This window comes from Tremella mesenterica, assembly GCF_000271645.1.
Source record: "Tremella mesenterica DSM 1558 unplaced genomic scaffold TREMEscaffold_15, whole genome shotgun sequence".
In the NCBI taxonomy this organism is placed as follows: domain Eukaryota; kingdom Fungi; phylum Basidiomycota; class Tremellomycetes; order Tremellales; family Tremellaceae; genus Tremella; species Tremella mesenterica.
In genome coordinates this window covers 272817-299420 of record NW_006711239.1, presented here as the reverse complement: position 1 = coordinate 299420, position 26604 = coordinate 272817, and the positions used below count along the sequence as shown (strand labels likewise).

The following is a 26604-nucleotide window of genomic DNA, read 5'->3' as shown; positions in this document are numbered from 1 at the left end:
TCCGGCCAACCTCTACCAGATAGATCGCACGGAACATTGTCAGATGTGTTTGTCAGGATCCACTGGCAAGTTGATCAAGCTGAGCCCTTCTCAGCCTGAAAACTCCCAGAATCAGAGCCAAGTGAGCGTCAATGAAGCTCTTTGGGTTTCGAATCACCGTCATCTACTGTCACTCCTTTTGAGGTTACCCCACTACCAAGATACTCGTCATGGCACAGTGCTTCATCCCGCGCATTCAAAGGAGCAGAGCGGAGAAGTGGCTTCAAGAGTGTCATACATATGTATGTCTTATCACACCATCAATCTTTGATCATCCCTTAACAGTGTCATCACGTTTTGATGACATTTCTTTTGTCCCTGTCCACAATCCTCCTTTTGGCTCATGACCCCGTGCCATTCTCGAACCCCAGGCTCATGACCCTTCCACGCGCATATAAGTACAATCAAAGAGTACTTACCGTCTTCCTCATTTCAGCTTCCAATAACATCATCATGTCCCCATTTGATCTTCTGTCTGAAGGGTTGGCCCAAATCCAATCTACAGTGCGCTCAACCCTTTATAACACATTTGGAAATGAAAGGTATGAAGAAACTGGATATGAAGATGATGAACGTCCCATACCGGCACCAGATATTGGTTTGCTATCTGTACATTGGACCAAAAAGTATTCCTCGGATTCCCCCCCTCCCTCGCCCAACGATTCCGAAGGAACACCAGCACCCACGGTGGCACAACTTGATCTAAAGTTCCCATCAGGTTCATCTAACTACCGGATCCAATATCACAGATACGGAGGAAAACAAGTGACATACAAAATCACGGCTACCCTGACCACCAAACTGTCTGCTCTGGATCCAGCTCAAAGGCAAATCGAACCGATGTCAGATGCGTCCAAGAAGGAGAGCTGTCCAGATGATTCGGGAATGATGACTCCTGAGTTTGACCGGAGCAGTCCGCCACAATCGTCGGATGAAGTGTTACAAGACAAGGGATCAGTGGTTGATGCAAATGATGACACCAGATTGAATGAAAGGAGTGAAGGGGAAGACAAGGAAAGGAGTGATGGTGAAGATGCTAAAGATGACTATCCGGATTGGACCAAATCTAACTCGGTATGGCCCGATCAGGATGTGAATAGGACACGGTTCTCCGTGGAGGTGTCTATGACTTTGAATGACAGTGATGATAGCAGTGACAGGAATGGCGGACGATTTGAAGGGTGGCAATATGAGGATGGGGATGTCAGATACATTTCTGGTAGTTTCAAGACAGGAGAATACGATGAGGAATAATCTATCTCATGACTTGCTGTCTTCTGATATCTTTATACCCAGAATGCAGTGAGAAAGATATGTCCAGTACAGGCCAGGTGCCACACGGAAGTACTCGTATACTTGTCATGCACTCAATTCCAAGCTGACTTGGTCCACAACCTCCCTTTGGTTCTCTCGACTAGATTCCGCCCTCCTTGATTACCTTCTGTAGAGATAGCACCAGCTGTTATAAGTACACAACTTTATCAACTATACTAGAGGGGGAATCCTCCTGTACTGATTTTGTTTGATTTGAGGCAATGCTTTCCATTTTCATGGTCCTCAAATCATCCCCCTCAACGACATCATCTTCCGACATTGCATTCCACCCCGCTCAGCGTACATTCGGAGAAGTAAGCGACCTCTAATTTCGTGGGGCAAACGGTGTCGTTTCCGCCTCCAAAAGGTCTTCTCGATCTCATATGATAGTAACCGATCGTATCTCCTTTCTGTATTCTTATGAAAAAAAATCGCTTGAAGTTCTCGACTCGGATACAATAATCAGCTCCTTTCACCTGATCAACCGATTCGCGAAACAAGCCCAATGCGAGCTTTTAAATATATCTCTCCTTATCAACATTCTCAAATTCTCAAATCCTCTTGGATCTCCCTACAGACATAAGTCATCATGGCTAGCTCAACCAACACTGATGACCCAACTAGGCTTGCTTGCATACAATTTCGAGCGAGTTGGGAAGGCTCCCTTGAGCAGAGCTTTTGTCACTACCTGACTGAAGGTTCAGTGGGATTGTTTCCCCTCATTGACCCACCCACCAGTCAAAAGCTCACTTTGAACCTCAAGGAATTAGTGGACTCAAGTCTTACAAAAATCATCATGGAACATCACCTCGAAGCACCTCCCGGTACAATCCCATTTTCTACCTTCACCATCACTCCCCAGCCGTGTGATCTGAAGGTAGTACCCCACCTGAACCAAAAGCCCTACATCATTTGCTCAGTAAATGTTGAAACAAGACTGGCCCTATTCCGTAATGATCTTCAAACTACTGGACCTGAAAGATCATATAGGGAATCAGAGTATCATTTCTCCCTTGCACTTCCTACTCGAAATTGGGCAGAGGCAACAGAAGAAGGTATCACTCGTGATTTGTCAGAACCAATTGAGGAGATGTTGGGAAAAAGAGAAGGATTGAAGTGCAAGTCGGTACTAGGAACGGCATTACTGTACCCTGAAGTGGAAGGACTAGGATTAGACATGAAGTGGCGATTGGCATTGCAAGATGAAGACAGTGCTTTAATTGGTGCATCTTTCCAGGTGACTCTAGTGGGAGAAAAGGAAGTAGATGTGGAGGGTTCTTATATAGGCTGGCTATGGACAGAGGGAATGGCTCAAGAGCTTGTTCCAGTCAACACCCGAGTGAGTCTTCGGAAAGGGATCAACAGCAAATGGGAGGGAGTGGTATCCACTGGATTGCCTGAAGGGAGAGGACTTGAACAATCATGGGATGTCTTTGAATGATTGGGTGATTGACAGGTCCTGAAGTTCTGAATTTGCGTTTCTTGTGAAAATTATGAATACGAAATACATAGTCTCATTCTATCAGGACTAATACTCATGTAGAACGAGATAAGCTCTCACTGGTGTAATTGATATAGAGCCTTTTAGGCAGGTTCGTGATCGAAGGCTCGCTACCCGGTCATGACACAATCCGTGCGATTTTGAGATGATGAGAGCAATAATCTCACAAATGTCGCCGGTCCCCCTCTTTCTATGTATCTTCCCCTTGTCTACTGTATCTTGATTCTTGAAACTGCGGTATCCTGACTATGACTTCACTTTGGAAGAGTCCAGACTATTTCCCATGACGCGTATCCTCCAGGTTACCAATTCGACATCCTTTCAACCGTCCCTCCACCTTGCACCCACCTCCACCCCCTACCCACGGAGTCCCCTTCCCCCACAAGCATCCTACTTTCCCTTCCCCCTCAGTGTCCGCTTCAGTCTCACTTTCTCCTTCCTATACTTTCCACAAAGTTGTAAGATTTGACATCAAACTTCATGTCTCGTATAACCATTCCTGACTTTTCCCCTTCCCCGCCCTCGAGTCCCGAGATTACTACCCCTTCAGACGATGAAAGAACCTTGACAGGACCGAACGATGCCAGAAAATGTACCCGGTACGATCAGCTCAACAGTCTCTTTCAGACGCAATCTGATTTGCGGCTAGGAAAGGCATGGATATCCGGGCTTCTGATTGGCTCCGCAGGCTTTGGTTTGCCACCGCCTCTAGAACAGGCTGTCCGACGGGAGCTTTTTGAGGTTTGAAAGGGAAATCCAGGCAAATTGCAGAAGATTTCGATCTGAGGGATCTTGATATCCTGAAATGCAAATATGTAGTGTCATCATCCTCAATGTTACAACCCCATGACACTCTGCCAATGGCAGCAGTAGTGTCTGTCTGTGTTGTGGCATCATGGGACACTAACCCTGGGCTCAATACCACAGAGATGGAGCTCAATACCACAGAGCGGTCATATCAAGTTCACTTTGCACTACCTGTGCAGACCATGAGCCAGGCTTTTGAGAAGGCGTTATCCAAGGAAGATTGGGTGAAGAGAAAAAGTGAGATAAAAAATATCATAGGTGAACATGCAATGACAGAGAGCTTGCAGCTCTTGTCACATGATTCAATACAGGCTGAGAAAGCTTGGGGACAGTACCCAAACATGTCATTTTGCTTTGCAAACCTCATATGTGATACTTCCCCAGAGCATCACTCAGACAGTGCATCATCTGTTGTTTTGGATGGTCATTGGTCATGCTGGGTATGGGAAAGGAAAGGAGAGGGGTTAAAACAACTGCCTGGCCAATTCTCTAGTGTTATGGTCACACATGACACAACAGGTTGGACCCCTCAGCTGGTTGACCATGGAACTTTTTTGACTAGAGCGTCAGGTGAGGAGATACATGTAGCCTAAGTGGATGTGCATAAAGTTTGCTGGCGAAGATAACAATGCAGAGGGAAATGGAGCATGCATCAGATCTTCATGCCTCTATACTTCTCATATTCCACTATCATGCAGCAAACCTGATTCTATCGCATAAAGTCCAACGGGCAATGAGCAGGAGAACTAAAAAGACGGGACGGTTCGGACATCGAGACCCGACCGTATCGGGTGGGCGGATCGATTCCCCTTGTACGCACTGAGGCGAAGTACGTGGGGTGTCCCAGTTCTCAAGTCTTGGTCAGCTATAGTCTTTCCTTTCACTTGAAAAGTGTGTATGGGGTTGGAAACGGGCCAAAACACGAGACGGATTTTAGAAATCGTCGTCCGAGTGTGTGGCGCCCGTATGTCCGGTTCAACTTTTCCCATCACCCCTCTGCAACAAAATACTATATCTAGTCTTGAGGTTGTGTCTGTCCCCCTTCTCATCCATTTTCTTTCCAACTAAACACATTTATTATCTGTACTATGTTTAATTCTACGCAGGTTCCCCTCCCAGACGGACACCAACATGCTATCGCCTACTTGCCTTGGGGTACACCTCCTGCACCCTTCACCATCCCTGAGCTTTTCACACATTTTTCATGGGAGGGCACTGAGACCTCACAGCCCCTTGGAAACCTTTTACCTAGTCTTGATCACTGGTTCAAAGGATATCTTGTTTTTGATCTCTGCGGAGAATTTCAACAGGAGGCTGAATCATATCTGCTAAGCCATTGTTCACCTGAGGCTCTTGGTTTCGATGTCACACAGATCTCTGACTTCACTGTTACGGGGTAACAACGAATTGAGAGGACTCTATCGAGTTCGACGGATTAGGATAGAGAACAGCGGGAGTTGGAGGCAGTGCTGCAGTAGGTAGGGACGGGTTTTCCCTCTTCGAGATTTCCCCACTGGGTTTGCTCAAAAGCGGTTTTTCACCTGTCCGAGTATGTACATAGACGCATGCAGTAGGAAAAGAGGAGGACACGGATACCTGTAGACATTATATAGTACAATCAGCAAAGTACCAACTTTGCTGATTCTTCAATATCATTCTTTGGCTACATCGATTGCAGAGGAGACACGATCCATCACATAGCACCAGAGACCCATAGATTTCCACGAGACTTCCATCGAGTTCGACCCAACCTGCGACCTAGTCATCGTGTTTCCAGTACCGTTACATTCACCCTGTTTACAGAAGAACCTTCAAGGTTACTAGGGAGTGTGAGTTTACGATTGAAGAGAGCAATGTTGCAGAGGAGTACAATTACTCATGTCCTATGTGAGTCGAAGGTTATACATAGAACATTATCTCTTCCTACTATGGATCTTGAAACGGCCTACCAAATGGCCTTCCTCGCAACCATAAATGATACTGAGTTTTGGGACAAGCAAAAGCAGATAACACCATGGGTTTTAGGTGAAGCTCGAGAAAGACTGAAACAAAGCCTTCTGGCAGCTCAGAGATCTTGGCTGCAAGCAAGAAGAATCAATCCAGACACGTTTAAGGAACGAAGTTATTATGAGTTTAAGTTTAGTAAGAGTAGCAGTGATGAAACCTTCCTTTGGAAATGCTCTGGAGCTGTTCAACTTTGGGGTCATTCACCCCAAGTTTTCAATTCCTCAAGTGCTGGTTATCCTGTCAAGGGAAGACTGAGCGGTCTCGTGAGCATCAATCTTTTCCCCAGAGATGGTCCTAGACATCAGTGCGAGGAGTGGAGCGTAGATTATATCACGGCCACTCCTCATCCGGACTTTCCCCCAGAAGAAATCACTCCATACATGGAATAAAGTGTCACAGGGTAAAAGGGGATTGTCAAACTCGATGGAACTGGAAGGAGAAGGATGCATGCATGCATGCGTTACGTGACGGACGGACGGAAGCCATGATGGTAGGGACACCGCGGGAGACAGACACCTCCAGAGCTGCATGATCCTGGTCAGACCCAGCAGGTGTTCCACTCCGGAGCTGAACACATGTGTGTCCATTCCTGTCTGGAGAACTGTCTCTCAAACAGAGTGTGCATGGTACATTATGTCTTGGGGGGAATGAATTCAATATATGTGACAAGATACCACCCTGAATGCATGCAATATTGTCACGTACTGTACTTGGACACAGTGGTACAAACGGGGAAGGCAGGGAGTAGGTCTCCATACACTTGCCAGACATGGCATATAACATGTTCGGCCTTCAATGTGAGTGTCATATGTGAGCGAAGCGTGCTTCCTAGACTATATGGAGGACAGGACATGACTAACACCATAAATTATATCTTTCGTCACTTTGAAACTTTCACCATTGCTCTCTCAGGGTTGCTGTGAGTAGGTTTGGTCACCTCCGGAGGTGCATGGTGCTTGTGGGGACCGGACATTGTAGATAGTCTGTGGTGCTTGTGCTATGGCTGTAAAGGCCTCGTAGGGGACAAACCTATTGATGTGGAAGATCTGATAGACCTGAATGATTCTTGAGATCCAGTGGTGAGATACAATTGTTAGCAACCCAGCCGGAGACTTGCCGCTCCGGAGCTGTCTGGACCCTCCAACAGACCCAGCCAGAGATTTCTTGGATTGCATGTCTTGTGGAGGAGCATGTTAAGGACCCAGCCGGAGAGGGACCACTCCGGAGTGGCATGGTTCAAACTACCCCTTTGGGACCCAGCCAGAGAAACATGCCACTCTGGAGGGGTCCGGACCCACCCTGTTAAGACCTGGTTAACCAGCACCAGGCCATACACTGGCCATGCATGTGACATCTTATGCCACTGCGCTAAAAGGCACAATATCGCAATCAGCCCTATGATTGCGATCCGGTTATAACCTGATGTCACGACTGAGGTTGCAGGGTCGTGACACACCCAGAGTAATCCACACGCCCTTGAGTTATCCATCCTAGTTTTCCCAAACTACTCTTCTTCTCAATGACAATTCAGTAGCCAAACCTCCCAGTTGTCTATCTTAGTCGGCTCTGAGCATTGTGTAAGCAGGACAATCTCAATGGTTGCTTCAAGTTTGGTATTGTCAGGGCAAGACATGGGCTGATGATTGGTGTTTGAACATTGACAAATTGCTTACAGACCATGTCAATCTCATGGAAAATCACTGCAGATGGATGTGCTTGTTCAAAGCATATGGAAACAATTTCATCTAGCCAATCTTACCTCATAAACTCATCAGCAACCTGCTTTTTCTCTGGCAGGGTCTGCTGAAGGAGTCAGACCACTCCGGAGTGGAACATCTCTGGTCAGGTCTAATTGGATCCGTGCAGCTCCGGAGGGGTCCGTCTCCGGCTGGTTCCCTAACAGAGCAAATTGCCATTGTCAAATGATGAGCCCTCTGAAGTGGTGCAAATCAGTCCTTCCTTACAGTAGGGTGCTTCTATACCATCTCATTACCAACTCCAACTTGATGCATGCTCTTCTTTCCCTCTGTATCATCATCTGATTATCAGCAAACAATCCTGACACTTCTCCGACTGTGTCCAAGAGTGTTTGCTGATAATTAGATGATAATACAGAGGGGAAAAAGAGCATGCATCAATTCTACATGTCTCTATACTTATCACATTTCTCTCAACACAGTAATCCAGAGACGATCGAATAGAGTTCAGAGGATAAGTTGCACGGAGAAATATTTGACGGAAGGGGTAATACTCTAACGGCGGTTCGGCCGTCCTGGCCCAATTCTATCGGCTAACACTCCTCCACGGGACAATGCACGACTCTGCAGTAGTCCCGGACAATTTATTGATGGCAATGGCGAGGTTTGTGATGATGTAGAAGGTAGTAATGATGAAATATTGAGTGTTATGTGTGTGGTAGTAGTGGTAGGTGAAATCGTGAAATGAATTTTGGTGGGGCCCCGCACTGTCGGGCTCCGCTCTGACACATAGTTACCGCTCACTACTGACGACTCACTCTTCTCTATCTTTCCTTTTACTTCATCACTTTCACCTCCAATTAACGGTATGTCCACCTTTCACCTTTCTCCACTTTTATCACTCATTTCTGACTGTCTGAACCTCCTTCTATCCTGTCTACTTCTTAAAACTTCAGGTTTAGTGGTAGAATTCCAAGAATCGATGAATTTCCTTTGTGGTCCTGGCTGACAATATCTCATAGAATCACCACCCACCAAAAAACTTTTATTTTTATAAGAATTATCATTATGTCTCGTCATGGGTTTCTCCTGGTTGGTCTGTGGAGGGAGTCCGAGAGAAAAGGTACGCTGTTTATTGAATCTGTCATTATCTAGACTGATTTCTCGAATTCTCTCCAAAGTTGACATTTTATCTCTGGATGTTGGTGTCATCCATTTTGTACTCTCGGTATCTTTTGGCGTCCGCTTCTCGTGGTGGACAAGGGGCCTCGTCCCCTTTATTTGATCTACTCCACGAGATGGAGGCTTGGGAAGGGGCGATAAGAGACGTCCTAGACTATGAGATGAGGGGTCGTGATGAAGAGACGGGAAATACATAGTTTTCTCTCTCTTCTCCCCATGTAGTCAGCCTTCCCTTCTCTTCTGTCCCTTCTCTTTCATTTCTCTAACAATTCTAGGTTATACCGATGGCTTCTGACCTATCTTAGAATTACTCACATTCTTAGGTACACCTGAAAATTTAACATTTTGGCTCACGAGAACTTTTCCTTCGGTGGTCTCTTTTGCTTTGGAGGGTTTCTCTGAAGTTCCTTCTACCCACACTTCTCTCTCTGGTACTACTTCGCTCTCTGTAACACCTGATAGATCTCCTAGATCCTCGAAATCAGAATGATTGTAATCGATGATTTCTTCATCATCTAATGTCACGTATACTGAAGCAATGTTTTTTTTTCTTCGGTGGTTCTACTCGTATCACTGACATATTCACCGAATGTACTGGTCCACCTAAAGCCTTCGTGAGTACATCTGCTCTCTGAGAGACAGTGCTGACGTATTCTGGTTCAATAACTTTATTACTGACTAAACCTTGAAGAGCATGATGTCATATATCAATATGCTTTGTCCTCTGGTGAGTACCAGGTTTTCTCGCCAGTGATATCAATCCTTGATTATCACAATTTAAGACAGTAGGATTTAGCTGATCGTAGCCTATCTCCCTTAGTAATCCTCTCGACCACTGAGCTTCCTTTGCTGCTTCAGCCATCGCAATGTACTCTGCTTCTACTGTGGACGGCAATACTGTAGCTTGTCTTTTTGAACTCCATGTTATTGGTGAGTTGTTCATCATGAATATCCAGCCTGTAGTTGATTGTCGTGTGTCTTTACAACCTGCCCAATCGTCATCAACCCATCCTGCTAGATCGCTAGCCTCGCCACCGAGACGAATACCATGTAAACGAGTGGACCGAAGGTAGGTAATTACCATTATCCCTTCTTCCCATACTTTCTTCATTGGTTTGGTGAGGTACCTAGCAAGGTATGAGGCTGCATAGGATATATCTGGTCGAGGACATGTGGCTAACCACTGTAGACAACCTATTAATTCTTGAAATGGTCGAATTTCACTTTCCACTTCCGACATCGAAGGATTTTTTGCAGTAAGAGGTAAAGGCGTTTTTCGGTCTCGGTGTAAGTCGTTTTCAGGAAACTTCTGAACTGTTTTATCGATATACGCTGGTTGGTTTAACCATATTGTCTTTTCTTCTCTGTTCCTTGTTACCTTCATACCTAGAATGGTACTTATCTCCCCCAGGTCGGTTATTATCCAACTTTTTCCTAGCCCATCGAAAATTTCCTTTGCTTCTTCCTTCGATTTCGTGGCTAATACCAGATCATCGACATAGGCTAGCAGTATTGCTGCTCCCTTTCCTTCGATTTTCCCTTCTGGTCTGTAGTAAAGACCCCAATCAGACTCGATTCTTGAAAAACCTAGGTGAGATAATCCTTTGCCGAGTTCTATCCACCATGTCCTACCAGATTGTTTTAAACCGTAAAGAGACTTTATTAACTTCAAGGTATTACATCCAGGTTTCGGCTTTATCCCCTTGGGATACTTCATGTAAATTTCGACATCGAGTTTACCGTTTAAATACACCCCTTCGTCATCGGCCTGACGAATTTCGAGATCTTCGGTGGCCGCTATAGTCAAGAGTATTCGCAACGATCCCGATCTTCCTACAGGTGCAAATGTTTCTTCGTAGTCGACACCTGGTATCTGTGAGAAGCCTTGGGCTACTAGTCGTGAGTTGTACTTTAGTAGGTTTCCCTCAGAATCTGTCTTCACTTTGAGCACCCATTTACATCCAATGGCTTTTCGTCCCGGTGGAAGTACCGTCTCCACCCATGTATCCTTAGACTCTATGTTGGATATCTCTTTCTCCATGGATTCTAGGCACTTCTCACCATCTGGGCCGTTTACTGCTTTTCAGGAGAGACAGGATCAATGAGAGAAGTGTCGCTTTCAATACCTGCAATAGAGGCAAGTGCGATTAACTTATTAGGCTCACGACCAAATTCTAGGAATGTCACAATTGTCGTTTCTTCTCCTCTACTGACCGACGGTCGACAAACCTCGGCTAACTACGTCGTAGTGGGGTGTCGGTGTCTCACTAGGACAGGGTACTCGTCGGGGGAACTACGGCTAACTTCGCCGTAGTAATACGTCGAGTGGTAAATGATAAGATGATCGTTGATGAACTGCGGCTAACTTCGCCGTGGTACGTCGAACTGCTCGATGGTAGCTCTCCTTAACTCGAAGGTTGTAGCTACTGAATATATCGCTCGCTACTGACAACAATCAAGGATCGCTGAAGAAGTTCAGCGATCTGTAAACTATCTATACTGCTCCTCTCTTCTCATAGAACGTCCTTCAACTCTCGCACTGCCCCACGCTCAGTCCTCTTCGTTCAACTTCGCCGTACCTCGCCATATCCCCGATGTCCTACTCCGCTCACTTCAACTAACTTCACCTAACTTCCCCTGTTCTGCTCTCCCTCGGTTCCCTTCCCCTAACTTCGCCGTAGTTCTCCGCTAGGCGGGGTTATCGTGACAAATACCCTCTTGGTTCTCGTAACTTCGCCGTAGTCGGTCTCAGTGGTTCGGGTGGTAGTTGGTGATGGTGAAAGGAGGGTCGGTGATGGTGGTTGTCAGGGATGTTACGATGTGGTTCGTGACAAGGAACAAGTCTGTTAGGCCCGTGAAACGGTGGGGGGGTTGAATAATTTGTCTGTGACGTGTCGTCACAATCCCCTTGTCCCCATCATTTCTTCCTTCCTCATCATTTCTTTCATTTTTGACAATATCGTTCTCATAGACCCAATTTCCTCCCCAGATACCCTGTCCACGTTGTCTTTCAGTAGGTTGTGGACCTGTATTAGGAGAGTGGTCTCTGTCGATATCATTTCCTCGTTCATTATTGATATTTTCCTGTTCGCCACTTTCTGAGCGGTCGTCAGGGAAAATTTCTTCGTTGACAACGGGGTCTAGGTCTACTTCGATGGCGTCGAGACGGGTTTGGATGACATCTGGCGACTTGTCACGACCCTGCAACCTCAGTCGTGACATCAGGTTATAACCGGATCGCAATCATAGGGCTGATTGCGATATTGTGCCTTTTAGCGCAGTGGCTTAAGATGCCACATGCATGGCCAGTGTATGGCCTGGTGCAGGTTAGCCAGGTCGTAACACGACTCTCTAGTAGTCACCATTCGTCCTGTTGAGCGACAAACGTCTTGTGAGTGTTCGATTCGTCCTGGTCTGTCCATTCTCACAATCCAACCGCTCACACCCTCATCCTGACCTAGTATAATGGCTGACGAACCCCTAGGTATTGTGAAGTTCGACTTCAACCTTATTTCCCTTGTTATCTGAACAAAACATCGTTCACCAAATCTCCACACGCTATCTAAGTTGGTGTCTCTTCCTGTGAGTGATGTCCAGCCTGATTTACCACTGACACCTATCGATGTTTTCATAATTATAATGGCGGCGTACCTGACAGCATAGGACCAATATTCGTTCGGTAGTCCTGAGTCAAACAACATCGTTGATACCATCCCCTTCAAGGTATGTATCATTCTCTCCCCCACTCCATTTAATTCTGGTGTGATGTAGTGGTTGATCCCCACTGACAGGTAGAATTCTCTCATATCAAGACTATCAAATTTACCTCCCCCATCAGACCTAATCACCCTCACCCTTTCACCAAGCTGTTTCTCCAATTTCAAAATACATTGTCGAACGATATCAGACGATTTGTTCTTCGTCGTTATTGGTATAGCGAATCCGATTCGACTCACCCTCTCCACACCAACGAAGAAATATTGTTCACCTTTATCGCCGGACCGAACGGGCCAGTAATATCGACATCCATTCCTACTCCTTCACCATCTCCTCTTAACAATGGTGCTTCTTTATTCTTTGGTAGACATGTTATCTTGGCCTGCATACCGGCGGGACATTCATCAGTTGTAAAGGCATCGTTCTTGTAAGTGTCCCAATCCTTCTTCAATAATCCCTGTCTACCTAGATTCTTTAGTATATCTACACCTATATGTCTGAGTCGCTGATGCTCAGATTCAAGTGGTGAAGTTGCCTTCGGTGTCAATATCACAATCATCGCGGCAGACATTGCTCTGCCAAATCGTACCAACCACAGTGAGTCATGTTTTCTCAAACCTAGTTTCTCTTTACCTTTACCTATCCATCCACCATCGCTGCTTAGATTCGCCTTCCAACCCCATGAGAGTAACTTCGAAAGGGAGAGAAGACTTATCTTTGCTGTGGGGACGTGATGTACGTCTTTCAGTACCATCTTTTGTCCTGAATCTAGTTCGAGGCTAATGTCACCTGTTTCCCAAGCCGTCATTGACTTGCCAGATGCTGGTCCGGACACTCTTGGTTTCACTAGTCTTTTAACATTGGTCATTATTGACCTTTGAGGAGTTATGTGGTGAGTAGCACCACTATCCACTACCTAAGTGGGGATTATACGAGTATGGCTAACATCATTAGACTCTGTAGCCAACCCCACTCACTCATTATCCTCAACCCACAGGTTTTCAATTTCCTCCGGCCATACGATATTACTCGTGCACCCTTTGTCATCATCAAATCATGATTCTGTCGACATGGCCATCCCGGCCCACCCCTCATGTTCACCATCCAATGACAAATACATCAAGGAGGTTTTGGAGTTATCCTTGGACTGGTTCTCATCCTTTGAGACCGTATGTCCTTTCTTATTATTCTTATTATTCCTCCATTTCTTTTTACCTCCATCCTTTCCATCTGTGTTTTCTTTCCTGTTTGTATCCTCTCTTTTAGATTTACGACAGTACTTTGCTCGATGTCCTACAGTGTCACAGTTATAACACTTCCTAGTTTCTTTCCTGAGCTGACCATCAGAGATATTATCTCGGTTCACCCTCATTCCTTTATCCCTTTCGGCGAACATCGTGAATCCCTTTCTATTGGTCCTACCAACAGGGCGCGCTTTATGTCTCGCCGTTTCTGCGTTAAAGACCGACAAGACCTTGTCCCAGGTCCTGTCCTCCTCGGATACAGACATTAGTTCTACGTGGATGATCCTGTAGGCTGGTACTAGGATGGTATGAGGAATAGGCCTGCTCGTTCCTGTGAGTCAAAGTTCAGTCCTACCAACTTCGCTTCAGCCATAGTCTTTGAGAAATCCTCTACATGCTTAGCCATCTCTTCGGCTGTTGCATCTTCTCTCAAGTCATAGCTAAACAATGCTTGACAAACATTTCTCTGGTTCTTGTTCGTGGCCGTTATGTGCATGTTCAAGCAGTAATCCCACATTTCTTTAGCTGACATCTTCTCAGATAAATCAAGCATTACAGCTTCCAACACTGTCCCCTTGATCATCCCTTGCGCTTTTTTCTCCCTAGCTTGCCACTTTTCCCATTCTTTCAACTCTTCTCCAGTGATCCTCCTACCGACCACTTGCCCTTTGACGGGCGTCGTAGGAGGTACTGATCCCGCCCTCTCAGTTGCCGGCCTAACCCCTACACGACCAGGGGCAGTATCATTACCTGCGACAATATTCCAAGCGTCACCTATCTGTAGATAAACCTCGATTGACTTCCTCCACGGAGCATACATTGATGGATCGTAGGATAACTTGGGGAGATTCTCAAACGAAATCTTAGTCGACACAGAGGTCATTATGAGAGGAGTAGAAGTAGGAACTTGCCTTTATTGTACACAAAGGTAAGTGGACTTCCGACTGTTAATCTGTTTGCTGATAATTAGATGGTAATACAGAGGGGAAAAAGAGCATGCATCAATTCTACATGTCTCTATACTTATCACATTCCACTCACACACATAAAACCAGAGACGATCGAATAAAGTTCAGAGGATAAGTTGAACGGAGAAATATTCGACGGAAGGGGTAATAATATAACGGCGGTTTGGCCGTCCTGGCCCGATTCTATCGGCTAACAAAGAGGGCCACTTTGGACCGTGCGCCTCCGTATTGTACGACTCCAAAGGTGAACAAACGTCTTCAGATGTGTCCCTTACACTTCCAATATGAACCGGCTTTCATGTGTTGGAGAGTCTGTTGGACACTGTTAAAACGTTTTTGGGAACATGTACCAATGATCATGAGGTTAGTGTCCAATATGAGTACCACACATGTATTGCAGTATTTGTAAAACCCGGAGGGAGCTGGTTTCACTTGACCCGGAGCATCAAGTGTCTCTCCACACATGTGCTTGTCAACTATGTACATTGTGAGGTAATTGTTCAGCCAAATCCGTGAAGGTGTCTTTTGATTATCCTTGTCAATCATCCGAGAACTCCGTTATGTGACGGACAGAGACATACAGTATCATCACTAGTAATCTACACCATTCAGAGGGAGGTTCTCTTTCGAAGCGTTTGTCAAATCTCTCACTATCAATGAGTAGGGTAGTAGTATCCGACTTGCTTCAGTGGCCCAGAACCATACGTAACCTCTATGCGGTCAATTTGACTGATAGAGAGCACCATGTGTCATCCTTTCCCCTTCCTCTGCTCCGCCCTTCCTCCCCTCCTTCTTCCCTCCCCCGTCCTATACTTGTGTTGCACCTCCCTGCCCACCTTACCAGCTAATATCCTCTACACCTGGCCTTAGGGGAGTCTTGCCATTGTCCCCATATAAAAAGAAAATTCACTTTTTATTGGTTCCCGTAGGGTAATTCCGACGTAACTTGATTGGGTTGTCACCGCTTTCTTGTTTGGCACTTTCTTAAGAGTGATGAGAAGGAAACAGGCTGACACGGAGGCTCTCAGGAACCTCGCAAAGAAGAAAGTTTCGCTCACATGAGCGAACTATATGATTACCGTCTTCACCTGCAACGAAATCCTGTGGTGGAGACGAGCCACGGAACCCTTCCATTGATTCGATTCCCTCTCCGCTCCATCTTTCCCACCTTCTAGTCCCCCTCCTCTGCTTGAGTTTTCTCCCCACCATCAGACCTAAACTGGACGAGTCAGCTATTCTCTTCTCTTGAGCTACAGCTTCCAAACACTTACTGTATTCACATCCTCTCATCAGATTGACCCAGAACTCTCTTGTGGACATGGACAATAATGCCCTTTTGTCCGGACCAAACATCAGTGTTGCAGTGACTGCAAGGTTTGACGACTTACTTCCTGAAGTCTGCAATATCATTGAGGCCAACATCGAGTCAGGTTACAGTAGTACACTAGGGTGGATAATTGATCAAGACAAACTCATGTGTACTGATGTGATGCTGACAGAAATCAAGTATTCTGTGGAGCCCACATCCAATATCACCATTGTTCATTTACCAGACAAGCCTCCCACAGGTATCATACCCTTGGAGATATCCAGGGTTGGAACTACCTGGGAAAAGGCCTCTCCTTTATCTGATTCACCTACTAAATATAATATGCTCATTGATCTCCCAGTACGACCCTTACAAACAGTTTGTGATGACCTTCATCTTCACTACCGCAACCTGGTAAACCAGCTGCGTGGAGTCATGGGAGAAGAAGCTGCAAACATAATGTTGGAGACTTTGAAGTCAAGAATTTTGACTTCTCAGGATGAATGGTGCAGTGCTTACGAAATTGACACCACACTGATTAAGTCAAGAAGCTATTGCACAAGCATCAATCTCACCACTCAATGGCTGAGGTGTGGTAATATGCAAATGACATGGGAAGTCTCTGCACAGATCTGGGGGAGAGAGCCTTTCATTGACAGCTCAACAGGTGTTGTGACATTTAAGGTTGCATAGAACAAAGAATAGGTCTCTTCATTCAAGGAGTGGAACATAGAAGAGTTGATCAGTGGAAGCCATCAGGGTGCACAGAGGTGTTACAGGGTAACAACGAATTGAGAGAACTCTATAAAATTCAACGGATTAGAATAGAGAAGATCGAGAAAAGGAGGCAGTGCTGCATTAAGTAGGGACGGGTTTTCCCTTTTTGAGATTTCCCCACTGGGTTTGCTCAAAAGTGGTTCTTCACCTGTCCGAGTATGTACATAGACACTTGCAGTAGGAAGGGGAGTAAGACACGGATACCTGTAGACAGTATATAGTACAATCAGCAAAGTACCAACTTTGCTGATTCTTCAATATCATTCTTTGGCTACATTGATTGCAGAGGAGACACGATCCATCACATAGCATCAGAGACCCATAGATTTCCACGAGACTTCCATCGAGTTCAACCCAACCTGCAACTTAGTGGTCGTGCTTCCAGTACCGTTCCAAGAGGGCAGCACAGTGGCAGAAAAAAAGAAATGATGGGTGGTGGAGGTAAGACTGTGCCACTTGAGAGCCTCACAAGTTTGGCCATGTCCGGTGGGAGCGTTGGGGATAGGTAGTGCGCTCACGTGTCTCTCTGCCACTAAGGTATGACCAAAGCTAACGCCAACAATTATGATATAGTTTCATGGTGAACCTGGTGCTCCTCATCACTCTCGAGGTAGTGCTGAGCGAGTGTCACGGACGGGTAAATCCCCTCCATGACACGCAAAGTACACACACGTCATAGTATGACTATGCTCAGTGAGCGGCATGAAGATACATGTATTATCTATTATGATAACAGATGATGGGTCCGAGATAAAGGAGGAGACAAACCACGTGGCAAGCGGCGACGCCCGCAGGGTCAAAGTGCACCGATAAAAGGGAAGCAAGAGACGATAGAGGTGTGAGAAGTGTGTGGGATAGAGAAAACAGGTCAAGATTCCACGGGTCCACAGAGTCAGTCACCTCGAGAGGCAGGAGACGGGCCTGTCAATTTGACAGGTTGGCACACTAGTCTATTATAATAACAGATGATGAGAGGCTAACTTGGGGGGATAAACCACGTGGCTAGCGGCGACGCCCGCAGGTCGAACGCGAGACGATAAACGAGGGCGTGGACAGAGAGAGAGAGAGAGAGAGAGAGAGAGAAGGAAAGTAGGTTGTCACAACCACTATATCTACTACCTACAAGCTAGAGAGAGAAAGAGAGAGAGAAGAAGAGGCCACGGGTTCATGGATTCACCTCAAGAGGCGAGAGACGGGCCTGTCAATGTGACAGGTTGGCACACTAGTCCATGATAATATATGATAATATGGTTATTCTCATTGAGAATATATAGGGATAGGTGAGAATACATGATAATACAGTAAGTGTTCAAAAGTCATGGAACGCGCCGCGCAACCGTTTCCAAGTAACTAGACCCCTTTCCGACCATCCTTTTCCGGCCATAGCTCAGTCAATACGATGCATAGATCTTTCAAATTCTGCTATCCTACTCTCACTATGCCTGGGATCCCATATTCACCTCCAAAACGAGCAACGATAGCCGAGGCCGGGTTACACAGCCCTTATAGTGCTGTGGCAGGAAGATTTGGTTGTTCCAAGAGTACTGTTGCTAGATTGGTCCGGCAGCGACAAAACACTGGATCCAACAAGACCAAACCTCGATCAGGACGTCCACCAAAGGCCAATGCTCGTACTTTGACACGAATTCGACGTCTACTACATGCCCATCGCTTTGCCACAGCTCGAGACCTCCTCCCCATCCTCAAAGCAGGTCAAGTTTCAATCTCCCTCAGCACCCTCCGCCGTATTCGTACAAAATTAGGATACAAACGGCACATAGCCAGAGTTAAACCTTTCCTAGATCGTTGTACCAGGTCTCTTCGCTATAAATATGCTCTGAAACATGCCAATGATACCATACATGACTGGAGAAGGACGATATATACCAATGAAGCCGCTATCAGGATGAATGGGACTGTCAGAACTTGGGTGACTAGAAGGAAGGGAGAAGCATACTTGCCTGAGTGTATGATACCTAAGCTACTTGGGGCAAAGCAATCTGTCATGGTATGGGGAGCGATTTGGTACGGGGGAAGATCAGAATTACATCGGTTTGACTATTCAGACAATGATTCAGGAAGGAAAAGTGTTACTGGCGTCATCTATTGAGATCAAATCACAAAAGGCCCATTGAAGCAAGCTTGGAAACGTGTAAAACAGAAGTGGAGGGGATATGGTGGTGCTAGGATACTGGAGGATGGAGCTAAGGTGCATACTTGTAAAGCAAACAGGAAAGTTGGAAGGAAACAGGGGTTTGTCTATCTTGCCCACCCTCCATCTTCCCCAGACCTCAATCCTATCGAAAATTGTTGGGCTTATCTCAAGCGAAAACTTGCACAACTTCCTCGCTGTCCAACAAACCCAGAACAGTTGTTTGAAGAGGCTCAGAAGATATGGATGGAGATACCACAAAGGGTGATCGATCAGACCATAGATAGTATGAGAAGGAGGATTTGGATGGTGAGAAGGAGAGGAGGATTCATATCCAAGTACTGAAGCAATCAGTTCGTAATTTTGTGAGTACTTTAAGCACTGTACTAGCTTCCTGTGTGCTAAATTTCAGAGCCTTAAGTCACTGCATGCATGAGTAATGGATGTAATATGTCAAAAGATACCCAAGAAGGGAGCAATCCGCGCGCGCTCCATGACTTTTGAACACTTACTGTACATGGGAATAGGTAGATTATCCATGAGAATATGTCTATCCTTGCTGAAGATACATGTATTATCACTGAGAATATCTGTATTCTCAGTCTTGGTGTGCAATGGAGGATATGGATTAAGGACGTATGTAGACTATATAAACAGCGCATCTACTTTGCATTTGTCTTTCTTCTCAAGGATCAATATATTGTTTGCCACACACTCTAGACCTCTCTTTGCTTACCGATGTCTTCCCTCACATCACAACCTCTCTTATTGTCATCACAATACCCCTTGTCACCATCTCGACTTGCCCGGATCCTTCGCAAGCCATCTTAGTCCTCCGACCACATCACAGGTTCACGGACTACATCTATATCGTTGTAGTCCCTGTCTAGTAAACCATTGCAGTCCTCCTGTCTCTAATCTCAGAGGTCTGTTAGGGACAGGGTGTGACAGCAAGTAACAGGTAAGTGGTATGCATCACCCTCAAGGTAGTGCTGAGTGAGTGACAGGTGAGGAGTATTTTGTCACGAACTACGTCGTGACACCTCGATTATTCCACCAACAATGACCCTCCTTTGACCATCAAAACCCCCATCACGCCTTAACCTCTTTACTCTACACGTAACTCAGGACTTCTGAGACCAAGTACGGCGAAGTTAGACGGAGTTAGGCTAGGTAGGGACAATGGGAGCAGAAGTGCGGCGATGTTAGGCGGAGTTAGTCTAAGTAGGGACAATGGGAGCAGAAGTACGGCGAAGTTAGACGGAGTTAGGCTAAGTAGGGACAATGGGAGCAGAAGTGCGGCGAAGTTAGACGGAGTTAGGCTAAGTAGGGACAATGGGAGCAGAAGTGCGGCGATGTTAGGCGGAGTTAGTCGAAGGAGGAAGAGGATGGCCGAGGGCTCGGGGAAGTTGGACGAAGTGCGTTGAAGTACGTCAAAGCGCGAGAGGGTTGGATGAACGTCTAGGAGGAGTAGATAATATTAGCTGAGAAGATCGCTGAAGTTCTTCAGCGATCCTTGATTGTTGTCAGTAGTGAAAGACAGATAGAGATAGCTATAAATCAAGATACATCGCCATCAGTAGAACAAAACCCTAGTTAGAGTAACTACGCCGAAGTACGCCGTAGTTACACCCCTTTCGACGTCTGCGCCCTCCTGGTTGGGTGAGACATCGACTCAGAGCGTGAAGTTAGCCGAGGTTCGTCGACCGTCGGTCTATTAAGAAATAGTTGTTCGACGGCCGTGACAGTATCAAGGATCGCTGTTACCGACGACCCGTGCGAACCTCGGAGAAGTACAAAGATAATATGGAACCAGAAAGAAGAATTACACGAGGGATGAGTAGGGATGGAGACAGGATGGAGGAGAACGAGAGGAGAGCATTGGAGGAGCTTAGCAGAGCAATGGGGCAGGACCTTGGAGTGGAGGATAGTGTGGGGGGATCAATTCAAGGAGATGAGTTCGTTCCACCGGTGCCTTCTAACCCTCCTTCTCCTCCGTCTAATGCTCTCCCACCTGCGGGATCCCCACTTGGATCAGACCAAACCCCACGCCCAAGAGAAAACACTGGAAGTACGGCGAACTTGGGAGAAGAAGGAACACAAGGGGTGGTGTTGGCCTTGATGCAGATGGTGGCGAATATGAACAAAGACATGATGGAGGAGAGAAGGCGTAGGGAGGAATGGGAACAGAGAAGAGAAAGGGATACAGTGGGCGGGATTGCAGAAGGGATATCAGAAGGAGTGAGGTACGCCATGGGACGGCAAACTTCGGCGACCCCAAGCGTAGTGGGCGAACAACGGAAGGGGATAAAGCTACCTAACCCAGACCTCTGGAGAGGAGATCGGAACAAGTTAACCGCTTTTCTGTCTGAGTGCGACGTACATTTCGAATTGAACTCTCATCTTTTCCCCGACGACACTAAGAAAGTCTTTTTCATGATCTCTCATCTACGCGAAACACCTCTTCTTGCAGTGCAGCCCGATCTATCCAAAAGACCTCTTCCTGAGTACCTCACGACACACGATCAGTTCGTTAAGTACCTCAAGACTAACTTTGGTGATCCAGACGAAGAAGGAACTGCGGCCCGACAACTTAACGACCTCAAGCAAACCGGGTCTGCTTCGGACTACTTCTCCGCCTTCCAGCGACATGTTGCGATTCTCAAGTGGTCTGATGATGGAAACCTAGTTGACCGAGCCAAGAAAGGACTAAAATCGCACCTTCTAGATGAAATTGCAAGACACGGTAGATCGTTTGGGACTGTGAAAGAGCTATTGGAGTTTGTGATTCCCTTGGACAACCGCCTGTGGAGGAGACAAGTGGAGAAGGAGGCAGAGAGGAAAAGGGAAGGAGGGATAAGGACAACGACAGTGGTGGAAAGTCAGAGGACGGAGAAGAAAGAAGAGAAGAAATGGGAAAAGGGGCAACCTTCGGTGCAGGGTGGTGTCCAGGCGGCTATGATGTCGACGGTGGTAAAGAGTACGCCGCCAAACATCGACGAAGTTCGCCGAAGATGGCCTAGGCCGAGCTCCGATCTGAGGGAGACAAGGAGGAAGGAGGGGAAGTGTACGGAGTGTGGTGAAACAGGACATTGGCTGAAGGAATGTCCTGTAAGGGAGGCTAAGGTTAAGGTTGGACTGTTGCCTCCATGGGGGGAGAAATTCGGACAACGTGGTGGAGGATCGGGAGGGAACGCAGTACCTCTCGGACAGAGGAGGAACTTGAATGCGGTTGGAGGAGAAGTAGATTTGGAAGAGGACCAGGGAAAAGAAGAGGACCTGTCGCAGTAGGCGAGGCTCGGCGGGTCCGCCATATTCTCTCGGCCACCATTCCCAAACCCATAAAAGAAACACAGCTGATGGAGCCAGAGGATTGTGAATACAAAAATACACCACTCAGTACCCCTTGTTCATGCAATGTCGATAATCATCTCCTCATCCCTTCCGTTTCCAGAGATCAACCTAAATCGGACATTTTCATTAATGGAATAAAGCTAACTACGCTCTGGGACACTGGAGCTACTTGTTCATATATAAGCCCTAAGGCAGCAGCGAAGATAGGTGTAGAAAAGAGGCGATATCAGGTGAGCGTACCCGTTCACATGTTCGACGGCTCGGTGAGTGTCGCTGGACCCATCACCGAGTTTGTCGAAGTCGGATTTAGTTTGACGAAGGACGCCGAAGTGCGATCTGTTTGTCTCGATGTAACAACGCTCTGCGACGCAGATGTTGTGATAGGGTGGGATTGGATGAGGAAGGAAGGGGTTGTCCTTGATGGAAGAGACAACTCGGTGAAATTTCCCATCCCAACCCCACCAAGTGCGGCGAAGTTAGCGGCCATAGGGCTGCCGACTCTGACGGACGCGATAGACCTCCGCGGCGAAGATGAGCTTGAAGAGCTGAGCCCGGAGGAACAAGACGAGTTGTTCCAGGTAGTTCCTGAACAATACCACCAGTACATTGACGTTTTTAATCCGAAGAAGGGAGGAGAGACCCTTCCCCCTTCAAGGTCCTACGATTTGAAGTTTGAGCTTAAGGAGGGGGCGAACCTTAAGGTCGCCTCCCTCTATGCTCAAGGAGAAGATCAGAGACGCGCGCTGAGAGACATACTAGATCGCGAAATCGCCGCTGGCCGAATTCGGGCAAGTAACTCGCCATACGGCTCACCAATGTTTATGATACCGAAGAAAGCCGAAGGACAGTGGCGAATGGTCATCGACTATCGAAAACTGAACGAAGCGACCATACCAGATGCCTACCCTCTCCCTCTAATAGGTCAAATTACCGAAGAACTTGGAAAAGCAAGGTATTTCAGCAAACTAGATCTAATTGGAGCATACCAATTGTTGAGGGTGACAGAGGGACATGAACACCTGACGGCGTTCAGGACACAGTATGGTATGTTTGAATCTCTGGTTGTTCGTGATGGGCTGCGAAACGCCCCCGCGGTCTTCCAACACTTCCTAAATGAGGTGTTTAGAGAGCTACTAGGGAATGGAGTCGTGGTCTACATTGACGATATCCTCATTTATGGGAATACGTTGGAGGAATTACGAGGAACTACGGCGAAGGTCTTTGAGGTACTGCGGAAGGCGAGCCTGTACGTGAAAGCTAGTAAGTGCGAGTTCGAAAGAGATTCGGTGGTGTTTCTGGGTTTCGTGGTATCCTCTAAAGGTGTATCGGTGAACCCAGAATACATTGATGCCATCACTTCCTTCCCACGTCCTAAGAATCTACGAGAGTCAAGGGGATTCATTGGAGTTGTAAGCTACTACAGGCGCTTTGTCCCCAACTTCTCGAAGATTGCTAGACCTATCAATGACTTGACAAGGAAGGAGGTACCATTTGTATGGGGAGTCGAACAGGAGTCAGCCTTCAAAGAGTTGAAGGCTAGGATGTGTACTGCGCCGGTGTTAGCCCATTTTGACCCTACATTGAAGACGATATTACAGACAGATGCGTCGTTCTTCGGCTGGGGGTTCATAATTTCGCAGATCAACACGGCTGGTCAAGAACACCCGGTAGCTATTGAGTCTGGTGCTTTCAACACAGCTCAACTGAATTATACGGTAGGAGAAAAGGAGTTCCTCGCTGTAGTGGAGGGTTTCAGAAGAAGGAGACACTTATTATTGCAGGTGGAAACCACAGTACTTACCGACCATCTAAACCTTACCTACTGGATGGAACCGAAACAACTCAGTCCTCGGCAAGGTAGGTGGGTAGAGGAGCTAGCTAACTTCAGGTTTAAAATGGTTTATCGGCCAGGAACCCAGGCAAGTCTTCCAGATGGATTATCTAGACGGGCGGACTATCATTCCGGGAAAGGAAGTACCATGGTACAAGAGAGCAACCTTATCCAAGGTCTGCCGAAGTTCGACGAAGTTGACGCCACCACGTCGGAGTTGCGTCACCTCCTTCGAGCATTGCAAGGGACAAGGGAGGTAAAGGAAAATGATCTTGTGGACCCTATGGATCTAGTACTTGGAGTTCAGGAGGACGAAGACATAGAAGGGGTCAGAGAAGAATTATTAGGAGTCGTTTGCGCTGAGTGTTCTCATCCTACGTGTAACGATAACGTGCAGGAACCAGGATCAATCACCGAATTACGCCGTAGTTCGCGGTCTCCTCTAATCCTTCGTGGGGGGTGGAACTCAAGAGGTTTCCTCACATTCGACGATCGCATTTATGTGCCGAACTACGCCGATGCTCGGCTGAAGATCATGAAGATGCGACATGACTCAGCCTTGGCCGGTCATCCAGGTTCGGCGAAGACCCTTGAACTAGTCCTGAGGGATTATGTCTGGGTTGGAGTAAGGAAGGATGTCGAAGATTATGTTGCTGGATGCGCGGTATGTCAGAGAGCGAAGACTAACAGACAGAAACCTCATGGGGAGCTTAAACCACTGGAGGTAGCTACGAAACCTTGGTCTAGCATCTCGATGGATTTTATCGAGGAGCTGCCAAATTCCCATGGATATAATTCCATCCTGGTAGTGGTGGATCGGTTGACCAAATGGGCCATTTTTACCCCGACTACGACGAAGTTAACCGCAGCCGGCCTATCAGAGTTGATATTGGACTATGTGGTGGCCCAGCATGGGTTGCCAGAGAATATAGTATCGGACAGGGGATCGAAGTTTACCTCCAAGTTCTGGAAGAATTTGACCGATAGTCTCGGAATAAGACTACATCTCTCTACTGCATATCATCCACAGACTGACGGACAGACCGAACGAACCAACCAGTCTTTGGAACTGTATCTTCGAATCTTCACCTCCTATCAGCAGAACGACTGGTCAAAGCTACTCGCTCGAGCTAGCTTTGCTTACAACAACACCCAGCACTCTGCGATAAACAAAACCCCATTCTATGCGAACTATGGATATCACCCTCGTTGGGCTGAAGAGATAAAGGCTAGCGAGGTCGAAGTGCCCGCTGCTACGGTGGTGGTAAAAGATTTGACTGAAATACACAAAGATTGTATCGAAGGAATTGAGAAAGCTAATGAGAAGTACGCCGAAGGATACAATAGGAAACACCGGACTACGCCGAACTTCGCGGAAGGAGACCTAGTGATGCTGTCGTTAGAGAATATTAAGACGAAGAGACCAATGAAGAAGTTAGATGTTAAGCAAAGTGGGCCGTACAAGGTAGTACGGCAGGTAGGTTCTCATGCTTGTAAATTGGAATTACCAGGAACGATGGCAGGTATCCATGATGTATTCCATGTCTCCTTGCTCCGTCCTTATCACCCTCCAATATTTCCTGGTCAGCAAGCTGAGCCACCTGGGCCAGTAGAAGTAGACAATGTGGGAGAGTCTTGGGAGGTAAAGGATATTGTGGACTCTAGAGTAAATAAGAGGTCAGGAAAGTTAGAGTACTTGGTAGAGTGGTTAGGTTACGAAGGAACAGACGATTCAGTATCATGGGAACCAGTGGAGAACGTCGATGGAGCTGATGACATATTGGCGAAGTTCCACGAACTTCACCCTACTAAGCCGAAGGAAGGGCGACTGCGAAGGGCTAGGAGATAGAACGTACTGCATACAACATAGGATTACAGCTACGTACCGCTCACTTGTCCTTACTCTTACCCTTACCTTTTCCTTTTCCTTTCTCCTTCGATCTACTCGGTCCCGCGGGATTGGTGTGGAGGCTACCGATGACCGAAGGTAGATCGAGAGTCTCAGACGGGAACGCAGTAGAGAGAGAAGCATTCCATGCCCGATTCATAGCCCCAAAGAAGTCACCGAAGTCCTGGACATCTCGAGCAGCTTGCATGCTCGGGGTCCTCCACAGAGAACGTATGGTCCGTAGACACTCGAAGGGAAGACTGAGGAGGTCGAGGGCAGTCTGGGCGGAAGCTGGGACACGAGAATTACTACGGCGACCTAACCAGTCAAGGGACGGTGGTGGCTCATACGCCATAGGAGTGACTAGGAAGGGGGTGTCGAACAGTCTTCGGCGAACATCGGCTATCTCAGTAAGGCTTCGGCGAGAGACGCCCGCTAACCTTGTCCTTGCTTCGTCGTCCAGAGCCCCAGTGTTGACTACATCTACTAACGCCGCAGTAAGATTGTTTAAAGCGTTAGCTTGACGAGAAGAGAAGTCAAGCAGGAGAGATGTATCATTTCGGGCGGCCTCAAGCTGAGTAGTGAGACCGAGGACGAGAGAACGATAAGTGGCGAATTCCTTTTCGTCCTCAGGAATACGGACGTCCAGGGAGATACGAGGGTGGACGAGGGACAACCGGGGAGCAGAGGGACCAGCACGGAGTAACTTCGGCGTAGTACGAATAGGTGGACTCACCGGCAACGATCACACGCTTCGTCAACACCAACCGCGATCCAACGACCAGGCTCGGACTTCATCTTCTCCCACAAGTACTCT

General features: G+C 47.0%; 5 protein-coding genes across 5 annotated transcripts; 4 read left to right on the top strand and 1 right to left on the bottom strand.

The window, feature by feature from the left end:
* Positions 1-492: 492 nt before the first annotated feature.
* Positions 493-1293, top strand: TREMEDRAFT_65612 (uncharacterized protein; the record flags this gene model as incomplete). The annotated part of the gene is made up of 1 exon (XM_007007730.1): positions 493-1293. The coding sequence occupies one exon, from the start codon at positions 493-495 to the stop codon at positions 1291-1293; it is 801 nt and encodes a 266-aa protein (XP_007007792.1).
* A 649-nt stretch (positions 1294-1942) lies between these two features.
* On the top strand, positions 1943-2794 carry TREMEDRAFT_65611 (uncharacterized protein; the record flags this gene model as incomplete). The annotated part of the gene is made up of 1 exon (XM_007007729.1): positions 1943-2794. The coding sequence occupies one exon, from the start codon at positions 1943-1945 to the stop codon at positions 2792-2794; it is 852 nt and encodes a 283-aa protein (XP_007007791.1).
* A 670-nt stretch (positions 2795-3464) lies between these two features.
* Positions 3465-4096, bottom strand: TREMEDRAFT_65610 (uncharacterized protein; the record flags this gene model as incomplete). Its single annotated transcript, XM_007007728.1, has 2 exons — positions 3465-3708; positions 4038-4096. 2 exons carry the CDS (start codon positions 4094-4096, stop codon positions 3465-3467), a joined length of 303 nt encoding a protein of 100 aa, XP_007007790.1.
* Positions 4097-5589: 1493 nt separating this feature from the next.
* Positions 5590-6646, top strand: TREMEDRAFT_65609 (uncharacterized protein; the record flags this gene model as incomplete). The annotated part of the gene is made up of 4 exons (XM_007007727.1): positions 5590-5931; positions 6163-6245; positions 6339-6465; positions 6596-6646. The coding sequence occupies 4 exons, from the start codon at positions 5590-5592 to the stop codon at positions 6644-6646; spliced, it is 603 nt and encodes a 200-aa protein (XP_007007789.1).
* Positions 6647-20520: 13874 nt separating this feature from the next.
* Positions 20521-22005, top strand: TREMEDRAFT_65606 (uncharacterized protein; the record flags this gene model as incomplete). The annotated part of the gene is made up of 2 exons (XM_007007726.1): positions 20521-20922; positions 21601-22005. 2 exons carry the CDS (start codon positions 20521-20523, stop codon positions 22003-22005), a joined length of 807 nt encoding a protein of 268 aa, XP_007007788.1.
* Positions 22006-26604: the final 4599 nt, after the last annotated feature.